General features: G+C 34.9%; 1 protein-coding gene across 2 annotated transcripts in view; it reads left to right on the plus strand.

Annotated features, from left to right (window-relative positions):
- CAND1 (cullin associated and neddylation dissociated 1) overlaps window positions 1–12,572 on the plus strand; it is a 43,005-nt gene that overhangs the window by 14,183 nt on the left and 16,250 nt on the right. The window contains exons 3-6 of one of the 2 annotated variants that reach the window (XM_003989017.6): window positions 7,264–7,418; window positions 9,200–9,323; window positions 10,927–11,183; window positions 11,263–11,368. In XM_003989017.6, coding sequence (XP_003989066.2) covers window positions 7,264–7,418; window positions 9,200–9,323; window positions 10,927–11,183; window positions 11,263–11,368 — 642 coding nt within the window. The remainder of the gene's footprint in view (window positions 1–7,263; window positions 7,419–9,199; window positions 9,324–10,926; window positions 11,184–11,262; window positions 11,369–12,572) is intronic. The other variant, XM_019835191.2, reaches the window with a different exon arrangement.

Here is a 12,572-nt window from a genome sequence, read left to right on the forward strand (position 1 = left end):
AAGATGGTCTCTATCTCCACTAGATTCTCTTTGAAGGTATTAGTCACTGTAGGACAAGTGGGTAATAAAACTGGTCACGTAAGAATTGGAAGAGGTTCATGGGAACGTGGGAATAATCAAGTCAGTCAAAAAAATTTAATGCAAATAGGAAGAATTCAGTGAAGTAATAAGATGTGAAAGTAATGAACAAAAATCTGTAGCTTTCATATAAGCAAGCAGTAACCAATTGGAATATCTCATGGAATCAAATGTTCATTTATTACAGCAACAGAAAGACAAAATGCCTAGGAATGAAATGTAACAAGAAATGTGAAGTGGTGACCTTGAGTAAGGGTATTGTATGGTGTATGTAAGGTTATAGTTTTATCTTTTTCAAAACTTAAGGAAAACTTGAAAATATTTTTGACCGCTAACAAAAATGTACTTGGAATAAATGGAAAGACATTCCATGCCTTTGGATAGGATAACTCAACAAAGTTGTTGGTTCTCTCCAAGCTTAGTGCTAACTTGTAAAAATCAGTTATTTCCACAAGCTAGACAAGTTGATTCTAAAGTATATTTTAATAAATATTTTTAAATTTTCTTTTAATGTTTGTTTATTTTTGAGAGAGTGAGCACGAGATGGGGAGGGGCAGAGAGAGAGGGAGACGATGAATCTGAAGCAGGGTCCAGGCTCTGAGCTGGCAGCATAGAGCCCGATGTGGAGCTTGAACTCATGAACTCTGTGAGATGATGACCTGAGCCGAAGTTGGACGCTTAACCAACTGAGCCACCTAGGCGCCCCATTTTAAAGTATATTTTGATGGGAGAGGGAAGGAGGCAGGTGTTTGCCAAGAAAAGTCTGAAAAAGTGTATCAGTTGCTGAAGTTGGAGAGGTATTGCTTAGCCCTACTAGATATGAAGAGATTATTATGTTTCTCTAATCACAGTAGTGAGGCATTAATGGACAAATGGAGTAAAATAGAACAGAAACTACGTGATGGGAAGTTGAACTTTTTTTTTTTTTTTTAAAGACTGGTTAACCATTTGAAAAAGATAAAATTGTATCCTTATCTCACATACAACATTCCTACTTAAGGTCACCATTGTTTTGTTTACCTTTAAAGTAGTTTTGCCTGTTTTAGAACTTCATATAAATGGAGTTAAACAGTATGTCCTCTTTTGTGTCAGCTGTTCTCACTCACCATATCTGTGAGATTCATCCATGTTGAGTGTATTAGTATTTCTTGATCCAGATTAGTAGTCCATTGATATCTATTTATGTATTTGGTTTCTTTCTTGGGTTTGGCTATTTTGAATAGAGATAAAATGAACATTCTTGTATGAGTCCTCTTTAGGATATAGGTCTTTCCTTATGGATAAATACCTAAGAATGAAATTGCTGTTGTCCATTTAGATTTTTAAGAAACTGCCCAGTTGTTTTATCATTTAACACGAATGTCCCAGTTGTCTCCACATTCTCCTCAGCGTTTGGTTTTGTCACTTTTTAATTTTAGCCATTCCAATAAATGTATAGGTGTAGTTTTTTTGTTTTTGTTTTTGTATAGGTGTAGTTTTAATTACATGTCCATGATGACAGTGCTGTTTTGTGTTTGTTAGACTTTTTTTTTTTTTTTGCTGGACTTTTCCCAGTTGAGGCGGGGAAATATATGCAATTCATATATATGCATATATTTTATATTTTCTCCCAACTTGATAAGCTTAAGTTTTTAATTTTAGTTTTAAATTCAGTTTTGTTTGATTTAATTTATAAATTAATTTTAACTTTCATGGTAATTGTTTTCCCTATCATAAGAAACCTTAGTTTTACCTTTTGTTGCAACAATTTTCTCTTGTTTTTTTCTAAAAGCCTAGGAGTTTCAGCTTTTACTTTTAGTCCTGTGATCTGTCTTGAATTTTTTGTGAAGTAAGAATTGAGGTTTTTTTTTTAATTTAATTTTTTTAATGTTTATTTAGAGAGAGAGCACGTGTGCAAGTGGGGGAGGGAGAGAGGGATACGCAGAATTGAAGCAGGCTCCAGGCTCCGAGTTGTCAGCACAGAGCCTGATGTGGGGCTCGAACGCAGGAAATGCAGTATCATGACCTGAGCCGAAGTCGGATGCTTAAGCAACTGAGCTACCCCAAGTTCATTTTTTTCACATAAATTTCCAGTTGCTGAAGCAACATTTCTTGAAACACCTTCTTTTCTCTATTGAATTGCATTGATATCTTTGTCAAAAATCATTGACTATTAAAATGTGGGTTTATTCCGAGGCTCTGTTGTGTCTCTGTGTATTCTTTTGCCAGTACAAAACTGTTACATTAGTGTAGTGTATTAGTCAGCCTTGCCACTATTGACTTTTTGGGCAAATAATTCTTTGTTAAGAGCTATCCTGTGCCTCCTGTGTATTGTAGGATGTTTACTAGCATCGTGGCCATTAGCCACTATTTGCTAGTACCATTCATTCCTTCTTCCCCCGGGAGTAACAACCAAAAATGTCTCCAGACATTGGTAGCTGTCTGTTGGAGGGTAAAAATTGCCCTTTGTGCAAAAATGCTGGTATAGATCTGTAGAAGCCTGATGTAAGGTAGTGTAAGTTCTGTAGCTTCATTCTTCCTTTCCCAAGAGAACTTTGATTTTTAGTTGTTGGTTTTTGTTTTTGTTGTTTTGAATTTCCATGTAAATTTTAGAATCAGTTTGTCAATTTCTCTTCTTCAAATAAGTTTGCTCAAATTTTGATGGGGATTGTGTTGAAGCGATATAGATTTCTGAAGAGAATCAACATCTTAACAATACTGAGTGTTTTCACAGGGAACCATAGTATCTCATACTTTCCTGGTTAATAGTAGTTTTTGTTAATTCCTTGGGATTTTCTACCTAAACAGGGGTCATCAGTGTCATCGGTGAATATCTTTCAGTTCTGATTTTGATAATTTGTGTTTTCTCTTTTTTTTCCCTCAATTCATCTAATTAGGGATTTACCAACTTTACTTACTAAAGAACCAAGTTTTGTCAATTTTCTCTATTGTTTGTTGCCTATTTCCTAGATTGCTTCTCTTTTACTATTTTCTTTTCATATTCTTCCTTTCACATTTTTAAGCATTTAAAGACATATATGTGCCTCTAATTACTTCTTGAGCTACATTCTACAAATTCTGGTAGAAATCTATTTTTTAAGATTTTAATTTTATTTTTAATTTTTTTTAATGTTTATTTATTTATTTTTGAGAGCGAGAGACAGAGCACGAGCAGGGGAGGAGCAGAGAGAGAGGGAGACACAGAATCCGAAACAGGCTCCAAGCTGTCAGCCCAGAGCCCAATGTGGGGCTCGAACTAAAAAAACCATGAGATCATGACCTGAGCTGAAGCCGGACGGACGCTCAACCGACTGAGCCACCCAGGCACCCCAAGATTTTATTTTTAAATAATCTCCATATTCAATGTGGAGCTTAAACTCACAGCCCTGAGAACAAGCGTTGCATGCTCTACTGAGCCAGCCAGTGCCCCTAGTCTGAAACATTTTTAATTCAGCGTGATTTTTCTTTGATCCATGGGTTATTAGAAGCAATTGTCAAATGTTTGGAGGTTATCTAGATGTTTATTTTTACTGGTATCTAATTTAATTCCATTTTGGTCAGAGAACCATACTCTTTAAAATTTCAGGATGTTTGTTTTGTCTACTTAGGTTTCTTTTATGGTTCAGCGTGTGGTACGCCTTGGTGAATGTCCCATCTATACTTGGAAGAAAGTATATTCTGCAGTAGTTGGGTATAATTTGTTTTAGAAAGGTCAGGGTAGTTGATAAGGTTCAGATTTATATCCTTTGTGATTTTTTTGTTGTTGTTGGTATTAAATACTGAGGAGTGTTTAAGATTTCCAACTATGATAGTTTATCTTTGATAATCAGTTTTTGCTCCCATGTATTTTAAAGCTATATGACTTAAGTGCATATACATTTATAATTATGTCTTCTTGATGTTTGACCTTTATGGGCATAGAATGTTTCTCTTTAAATATACCTTATTGTGAAATATATTTTCTCTTATGTTATATGGAAAAGCCACCCTAGCTTTTTTTCAAAGCTTTTTAAAAAATGTTTTATTTACTTTAGAGAGAGAATAAAAACAGGTAGGTAGGGGAGGGGCAGAGAGAGGGAGGTGCCGAGGATCTGAAGCAGGGTCCGCACTGAGAGTAGTGAGCCGGATGTGGGGCTCAAACTCAGAAACCATGAGATCATGACCTAAGCCGAAGTTGGACACTCAACTGACTGAGCCACCCAGGCGCCCCCACCCCAGCTTTTTTAAGATTAGTGTTTGCATAATGTGTCTTTTTTTTATTTTTCAGTTTAATCTGAATCTGTGTTTTTATCTTTAAATGATGTGTCTTGTAGACAGCAGATAGTTAATTCTTGCTTTTTTTTCTGATTGTTTCATGGTTTTTGCCCTTTAATAGGAGTGCCTATGTAGTCCATTGACATTTATTGTAAATATTTGATTTGTTTGGATTTAGGTGTGTGTCATTCTTCTTATTTTGTTTTTGTTGTTGTTCTGGGTTCTTTTTTTTTTTTTTTTCCCTGCCTTCTTTTGGGTTAATCAAATATATTTTTAAAAAATGTTTATTTACCTTGAGACAGAGACAGAGACAAAGAAAGAACAGGAGTCGGGGAGCAGAGAGAGGGAGACAGAATCCCAAGCAGGCTATGCACTGTCTCAGCTCAAAGCCTGACTGGGCGATCTCAGGACTGCAAGATCATGACCTGAACTGATAGGAAGGGTTGACACTCAACTGACTGAGCCACCCAGGGGCCCCTGGATTAATCAAATATTTTATAGCAACAGTTCTTAAAGTTTGATTCAGGGGACCTTGGAACATCCCATGACCCTGGAAGTGTCAAAATTATCATGTGAATAATTCTGAGGTGTTATTTTCCCCTTGGCTCTCCATTTTCTTTTAAGTGCATGGTTTAATTTTCCAGAGGCCACATGACATGTGATATCACAACAGACTGAATGCAAAATCAGATAATGAGATCCATTTTTTTAAGCGCAAACATAGAAAACAGTGCTATTATTCTCACCTTTTTTGAGAGTATAGTTTATTTTCATTACTTGTAATTTTTAATATGGTATAAACATCGACAGATACAGTGCACATAAAGAAAAGCTCTTTGGGATCTTGATTGATTTTCAGAGTGTTAAAACCAAAAAGTTGAGAATTGTCACTCTAGGGGTTAATAAATTGCATCTTAAATTTATGGCAATCTATTAAAAGTTAATATTGTACTAGTTGATATAAATTGTATAAAAACCTTGAAACATTTTTCAGTTACTTTCTTCCTGTATTTGTGCTTTTTTTAAAAAATATATGTATGTGTGTCTATAATACAATATTATAGTTTGAAGAAAAACTATATAGTCTTTTTAAATTTTAAATTTATTTACTTGTTTTTTACTACTCTATACCCAGTGGGAGGGCTTGAGATCAAGAGTTGCATGCCCTACCACTGAGCCAGCCAGGTGCCCCATATAGTCTTCTAAATATAGCCTTTTATGTTTACGCACATTTACATTTCTGGTGATCTTTGTAAATCTGAGTAACTATCTGGTTTAATTTTTCTTCAGCCTAAAGAACTTTACTTTGGCAATTCTTGTAGTATAGGTTTGGTGGTGATAAATTTTCAGCTTGTGATAATAAATTACCTTTACAGTTCTAAGGAATAATTTCATTGGATTTGGAGTTCTAGGTAGATCTTTCTCTGGTTTTAGTTACATCATTATCTGGCATTCAAGTTGTTGTTTTCAAAAATACGGTTTTAGAGAGTTGACAGACATTGCAGAAGGGTTAGTCCAACAAAACTATTTTGCTGTTGCCAGAAGCTAAACTCTTTAAATTCCTTTTTGGAATCCCTTTTATTTTCACTCTCAATGTTTTCATTGTTTCACCTGGGTCTCTACATATATGCCATGTCTCTTTTGTCATTGCCATCATTTTGGATTGGACTGTTGTTGGAGAAATCCAGTCTTCCTGATTTTTTTCGTCCTTCTCCTAATTCTCCAAATTGCACTGCCTTTGACTTCTCTAGTCAAGTAGTTGACAGCTAATTGAGCGTCTGTATATGAAACACTGATCTGATATTTATCAAATTAAACTATTTTTATCATGTCACGTGTGCTTGACAAAGTGCATTGGCTCCCAATTTTACCACATCACATTTAAATTTGCTGGCCTGACTTTAAAGGTTTCCATAATGTCTCAGGGGCCTACCTTTCCTGTTTTCTTTTATGTGTATTTTGTATCAAACAGTTCTTTTCACCCCTCATTACTTTCAGTATGCATTCCACTCATTCTGTTCTCTGATCTTTCCATTTGAAATGCTCTTCTTTTTTAACAATATTCCATCAAAGTCCAGTACCTAAAAATCTGTCCCTAAGTTTCAGTCTCCTGTCCTGTAAATGCTAATAACATTGAATTTAAAAGTTTTTTTTAAATTTTTTTTTAAGAAATTGTGCAGAGTAGTGAATGCCTTCATTTCTCAAGTACTTGTGTGAATTCCTTACCTTATCAACCAGTGGTAAATGTATGGAGATAGGAGCCATACTTTTCTTATTCAGTATAGTCTTGAATACAATGGCTCTTCAGTGAAAATTCATGCACCAAACAACTACTATCTTAAATTCTATGGGAAGCATGCAAAGGAAGAACTTTTCTTCATCCTCAAACAGTTGACCTGCATGCAAACCTATAATAATAGTGTAAGATACTAATATGGAAGGAATATACAAGGTTCTTTGGGAAGACAGAGTAGTACTAACTTTTTGCAGCAGATTGTTTAGTGCTTTAAAAATTTAAACAAGAAAATAAGAGGGATGTAAATTTTTTTGGCTCACAAGATAGAGTTGGTGATGATAGGAGGGAGGAAGGGTTAAAATTGGCAAAGTGAAATATTGGATGGCATTGCTATTTCATTTAAACCATAGAATCCCTGTTAGGAGCAGACTCCTAATTATAGCCTTTTTATTACTAAAAAAATGTGTTGTGTATTTGAAGGGTTGGGGGGTGGTAAGCATCTTGTTTCATGATACCATGGTAGAAATCGGGAGATGTGGGAAACCCATCAATCAAATTTGTTTTAAACCCTTATTCATATACTATCTGTGATTCAGGCATAGTGTATTTGCTTTGTGCCGGTAGTTGCTAGGCAGAAGAAATTCTTTTACTTGTCTATTTTTCTGTTTTTGTATTTAATGTAAATTAAAAACTTTATTTTCTATTTTATATTACAGTCTTGGCCCCTTAGTGAGTAAAGTGAAAGAATACCAAGTAGAGACAATTGTAGATACCCTCTGCACTAACATGCTTTCTGATAAAGAACAACTTCGAGATATTTCAAGTATTGGCCTTAAAACAGTAATTGGAGAACTTCCTCCAGCTTCCAGTGGTAAGCAAGAGCACCATTTTCTTCCTAGTTCCTTTTTACTTGGAGGTATTTGCCCTCCACCTTTTTTTCTCCTGGTCAGGGAGGGAGAGCAGTGCCTGTCAAAAGGTCTTTAAAGATCCCATTGAACAATCAAGGGGAAAAAAAGCCTGAAGTCCTATTTTTGCTTAAAAATAAATTCAGTTTTCAGTTTTAAATGAATATCTTTTGATTGAATTTAAGTATCTTGTAGGAATACCAAGATTTTATATTGTTGCTTGTACCATAACTACAGAATAGAGTTAATGCCAACCTATGCAATGAGGGAAAAGATAACCACAATTTTGAGTGATTTCTGATTAGTTCTCTATTTTGAGTATTAATTTTGCTTTGTATCAAAATTTATGATGTGTAATACTTAACACCATTAAAACAGCTGTGAAATAGTTGAGTTTACTAGTATCTGTAAGGCTGAATCTACAGCTACCTTGGTAATTTAAAACTACAATTAATGAATTTGTCTATTAATTAGATTTTGGTCTCTGGCACAAATATTTAGGTAATGCAGATTTTAGAATTGGTTTTGACTACTAAGCTATCAGCTAAAATCAGCAGGCTAAGGTTTTTGATGGTCTGATTCACAGATGGGGTGAAATTATTACCTCCCTATTTCGTGGAAAGATGGAGACTGGTGGTAATGTAGTCTAAGTGTGTAGGTTTTACTCCTTTACTTAACAAGTATTGATTAATCATTTGCTCTACTAGCTACCATGCTAGATGATTCACGTGTATTATTTCAGTTAGTCTAAAGATCAGCCATATGGGAGGTCTTAATATTTCCAGTTTATTGTTGAGGGAACTGAAAGAAAGACTAGGTTAATTCACCCAAAGTTTTGATTACCTGTTTGGGTAAAGATTCAAATCCTCCATTATCTTTTAATCCAAAGCTGATGCTTTTTCTACTGTATCTTACCAGTTTGTCCTTACTCTTATTAATTATTTCAATAAAATATCTCTTATATTATTACATTGATTAATTATGTCAATAAAATATCTCTTGTATTAGTTAACACTGATAATCATCCTTAGTTCTTTTCTCTCATTGAAACATGTTTTAGTTGGTTTCTGGTTCTAACAAGAATTCTAACGATTTAGATTATTTCTTGTTCCTTTTTTTCTTCCACTTGCCAGTAACAATATGAATCTACTTCAGAATAGTAATAACCTTGATTTATGAGTTCTTTGGAACAGCATTTCTACTTCATAATGAAGTTTTGGGATCTTTGGATTGGAGTATGAAGGATCTTATTTTAGGTTACAGCTCTCTCTCTCTCTTTTTTTTAAGAGACCATGTTAGGTATTGGAGATTAGAATATATTTGGTTTTTAGTTCACAGAAATTTAAAAATATCTAGGTTACTAGTAATAAGAGTATTCAAGTAGAAGAATAATCATTTCTGCTTTCCAGTCTAGAGGTGCAAACACTATAGCCATTACTGGCTCCACAGGCGAGTCATTTCTGTATATAGAAGTAGTTGTCCAGGAGAGTCTGTTGAATTGGTATTGTTTTGCCTATGTCGTGTACTCCTTCTGCAGTTATTATCTCTTGTTGTTTATGTCTAATACATTATTTTATTGGAAAACAATCTGTTTTGAAATACATATTTTTCTGACATGAATCTCTTGAGTCAGTCTTGATTATAATCAAGTTTTGAGTTGTTGAATATCTGGTAACCACCATAAATACAAGGTGGAATCAACATACTTACTTGCCTTGAAATTATAATTGGTTTATTATTTATGCAGGCTCTGCATTAGCTGCTAATGTATGTAAAAAGATTACTGGACGTCTTACCAGTGCAATAGCAAAGCAGGAAGATGTCTCTGTTCAGCTAGAAGCTTTGGATATTATGGCTGATATGTTGAGCAGGTAAACATGCCTGTGATTTATATTACTTGTAATACAAAAACTGTGCATTTATTAAAATGCCTTTTGATAAAAATAAAATTTGGCCTAAAATTGTTCATGTTTGTTTATTTTTAATATTGTTATTTTTTAATTGTTCATATTTAAATTGTGGCTGTTTTATAGATATGTGGTTAGGGGTAAGAGGAGAAATAAGCTAATTATTTATCATGTAATCCTGCACAGCAAGCATTTTTTGTAGTTTTGAAAAGTAATAAAATTTGTCATTTGAATGTTCATCACAGTTTTTATATTTAGTTTTTTACTCTTATATTTTGAATATAATGATCTATTTAGATAAGAGTTGTGTGGGTAGAAGTAACAAATTTTCCAGTTAAAATAATGCTGGTATACATTTTAGCACCCATGATTATACTGCATGTTTTGGGAGGAGGGAGCTTGACTTTGTACATTTGTTCCGTGTTTGCTTTCATCTGGAGGTCAAACTTGGGAAGATAGGAAGATCTAAGCAACTCTAGGGGGAATATACCTTAAAAGGCCTGTCAATTTCATCTTGTCCCTAATTCTCCAAATCATTATGTCTTCATTGTATATTGTTTTTGCCTGATCCACTGCAACTTGAAAATAATCAAATGCCTTCGTCTGGTACATACTTAATAGTGAAAGGTAAGAGCAGTCATCCTGGCACACACAAGAGCTTATATGGTACTATAGGAGATAAGGACAAAAATGACTACAGTGTAAGATTGAATGAGACTAAATACTGAAACTATTAAGTGTATTTTTGGGTTTAAAATGGACGATTCCAAGATTCCAAGAAAGACTGGCATCTGAATTTAATTTTGAAGAATGGATAGGACACTGGTGTATGTGCCCAGGCTTAGAATATGTTAGCATTAAGTAATCTTGGAGTTGGGAAACATTGTATTCTTGTTTTCCATCATATATGAAATGAATAGAAGAGTAGTAGGAAATCATTTTCATAGGTTGTGGTTATGTTGAAGAGGGTGAGGGATTTATACTTAATTTGGTTAAGTAGGAACTATTCAGTTAGACTTCTTGTCCTGTGACTGGCTCAGTTGCAGTGTCCTGGCACATAGATGCTTAACTGCTATTGACTCCCTGAACTGCCCATGTGAAATGATTTAGAAGAGAGGGTTGAATCAGCAAGATCAATGCAACTTTGTATATAGATGTGTTGAGGAAGGCCGCAGGGATCGTCAAGAGATGCTGAGATTTTGAGTGTTGTGAACTCCCAAAAAGCTATAATAGAGAAAAAGCTATTAATAGAGAAAACAATTAGAAATCTGGGAGGGGGAGAAAGGGACAAGACCATTGGTTTTTTCATGTATTCTCAAGCTTGTTGGTTGGATAGGGATACAGTTCTAGATTGCAGAAGGGAATTTTGGGATACAAATTTCAAAACTGTGTTTACTTAACTTTTTAGTTGGGTTGGTAGAGAGAGTAAGAATTTAGTTTTACTTGAATTCTGAATTTGAATTAGTGCCTTCTAACATTTTTACTCTTTGACTACATTGGGGTCAGAGGCCAGATGTTTAAGTAGTGCTCAAACATTTTGAATTTATTTATTGTTTTCTTTTTTAAGGCAAGGAGGACTTCTTGTTAATTTCCATCCTTCAATTCTGACCTGTCTGCTCCCCCAGTTGACCAGCCCTAGACTTGCAGTGAGGAAAAGAACCATTATTGCTCTTGGCCATCTGGTTATGAGCTGTGGAAATATAGTTTTTGTAGATCTTATTGAACATCTGTTGTCAGAATTGTCCAAAAATGATTCCATGTCAACAACAAGGACCTACATACAATGTATTGCCGCAATTAGTAGGCAAGCTGGTCATAGAATAGGTAAGAAATATTTAAATACTTTAAAATTTTCTTTAAAGAAAAAAATGAATATTTTTAAGAACCAATATGCTTTTCTTAGGTGAATACCTTGAGAAGATAATTCCTTTGGTGGTAAAATTTTGTAATGTAGATGACGATGAACTAAGAGAGTATTGCATTCAAGCCTTTGAGTCATTTGTGAGAAGGTAAGTCTTAAGATCTCTATTTTTCAAATAAAAATGTTCCCTTAGAGTAATAATTACGCTCTAGGTTAGGTGGGTGTGGAGAAATGGATTGTTTTGACAGTCAAGATTTGAGTTTTGGATTTCAGATGTATCTTGATTAAATTATTAAGCTGATCATATAGTATTTGAAGTGGATATCATCTTATATTTCAGAATACAGTCTTTATTTTGAAATGTTTCCATTTCATTCTTAGGACTTGAACTTAGAAAGTCATTTATCTTTGTCTTTTGGTTTAATTTGATAATGTGGTTACTATCCTAACGGGCATTAGGGTAAATTAATTATCTGGCCAAAAATCAATAGTGAATTTTATATCTTTTCAGCAATTGTTGAGGTTTATCACCTCCATTTTGCTAGGACAGTGGATCTCAATTTGGAAACCTTGGTTCTAATAATAAAATCTGCATTTATGTGCTAGAAGGCCATACTGGCTAAGTAGCAGATTTTTTTTTTTTTTTTTTTTTTTTTTTTTTTGCCTTTGGTGAGAATTAAGTTTGGTAGCACAGTGTCTTGAGACTTCACTTGTTATCTGCAGTAATCCTTTGTCCCACTCATGGTTTTGAGAAGCAGCTTCATGGTCATACCAAAATTTTTTTTTTTTATGTTTATTTATGAGAGACAGAGCATGGGTAGGGGAAGGGCAGAGAGAGAGAGAGGGAGACACAGAATCCGAAGCGGGCACCAGGCTCTGAGCTGTCCGTACAGAGCCCGATGCGGGGCTTGAACTCATCAACCGTGAGATCATGACCTGAACCGAAGTCGGACGCTTAACTAACTGGGCCACCCAGGCGCCCCCATACCAAATTTTTATTTTTTATTTTTTTTTAAATTTTTTTAACGTTTATTTATTTATTTATTTGATTTATTTTTTACATTTTTTTTAATGTTTATTTATTTTTGAGACAGCATGAGCAGGGAAGGGTCCGAGAGAGAGGGAGACACAGAATGTGAAGCAGGCTCCAGGCTCTGAGCTGTCAGCACAGAGCCTGATGCGGGGTTCGAACTCACGGACTGTGAGATCATGACCTGAGCCGAAGTCGGATGCTTAACTGACTGAGCCACCCAGGCGCCCCAACGTTTATTTATTTTTGAGACAGAGAGGGACACAGCATGAACGGGGGAGGGGCAGAGAGAGAGGGAGACACAGAATCGGAAGCGGGCTCC

This window comes from Felis catus, chromosome B4 (genome assembly GCF_018350175.1).
Source record: "Felis catus isolate Fca126 chromosome B4, F.catus_Fca126_mat1.0, whole genome shotgun sequence".
NCBI classification, from domain to species: Eukaryota; Metazoa; Chordata; class Mammalia; order Carnivora; family Felidae; genus Felis; species Felis catus.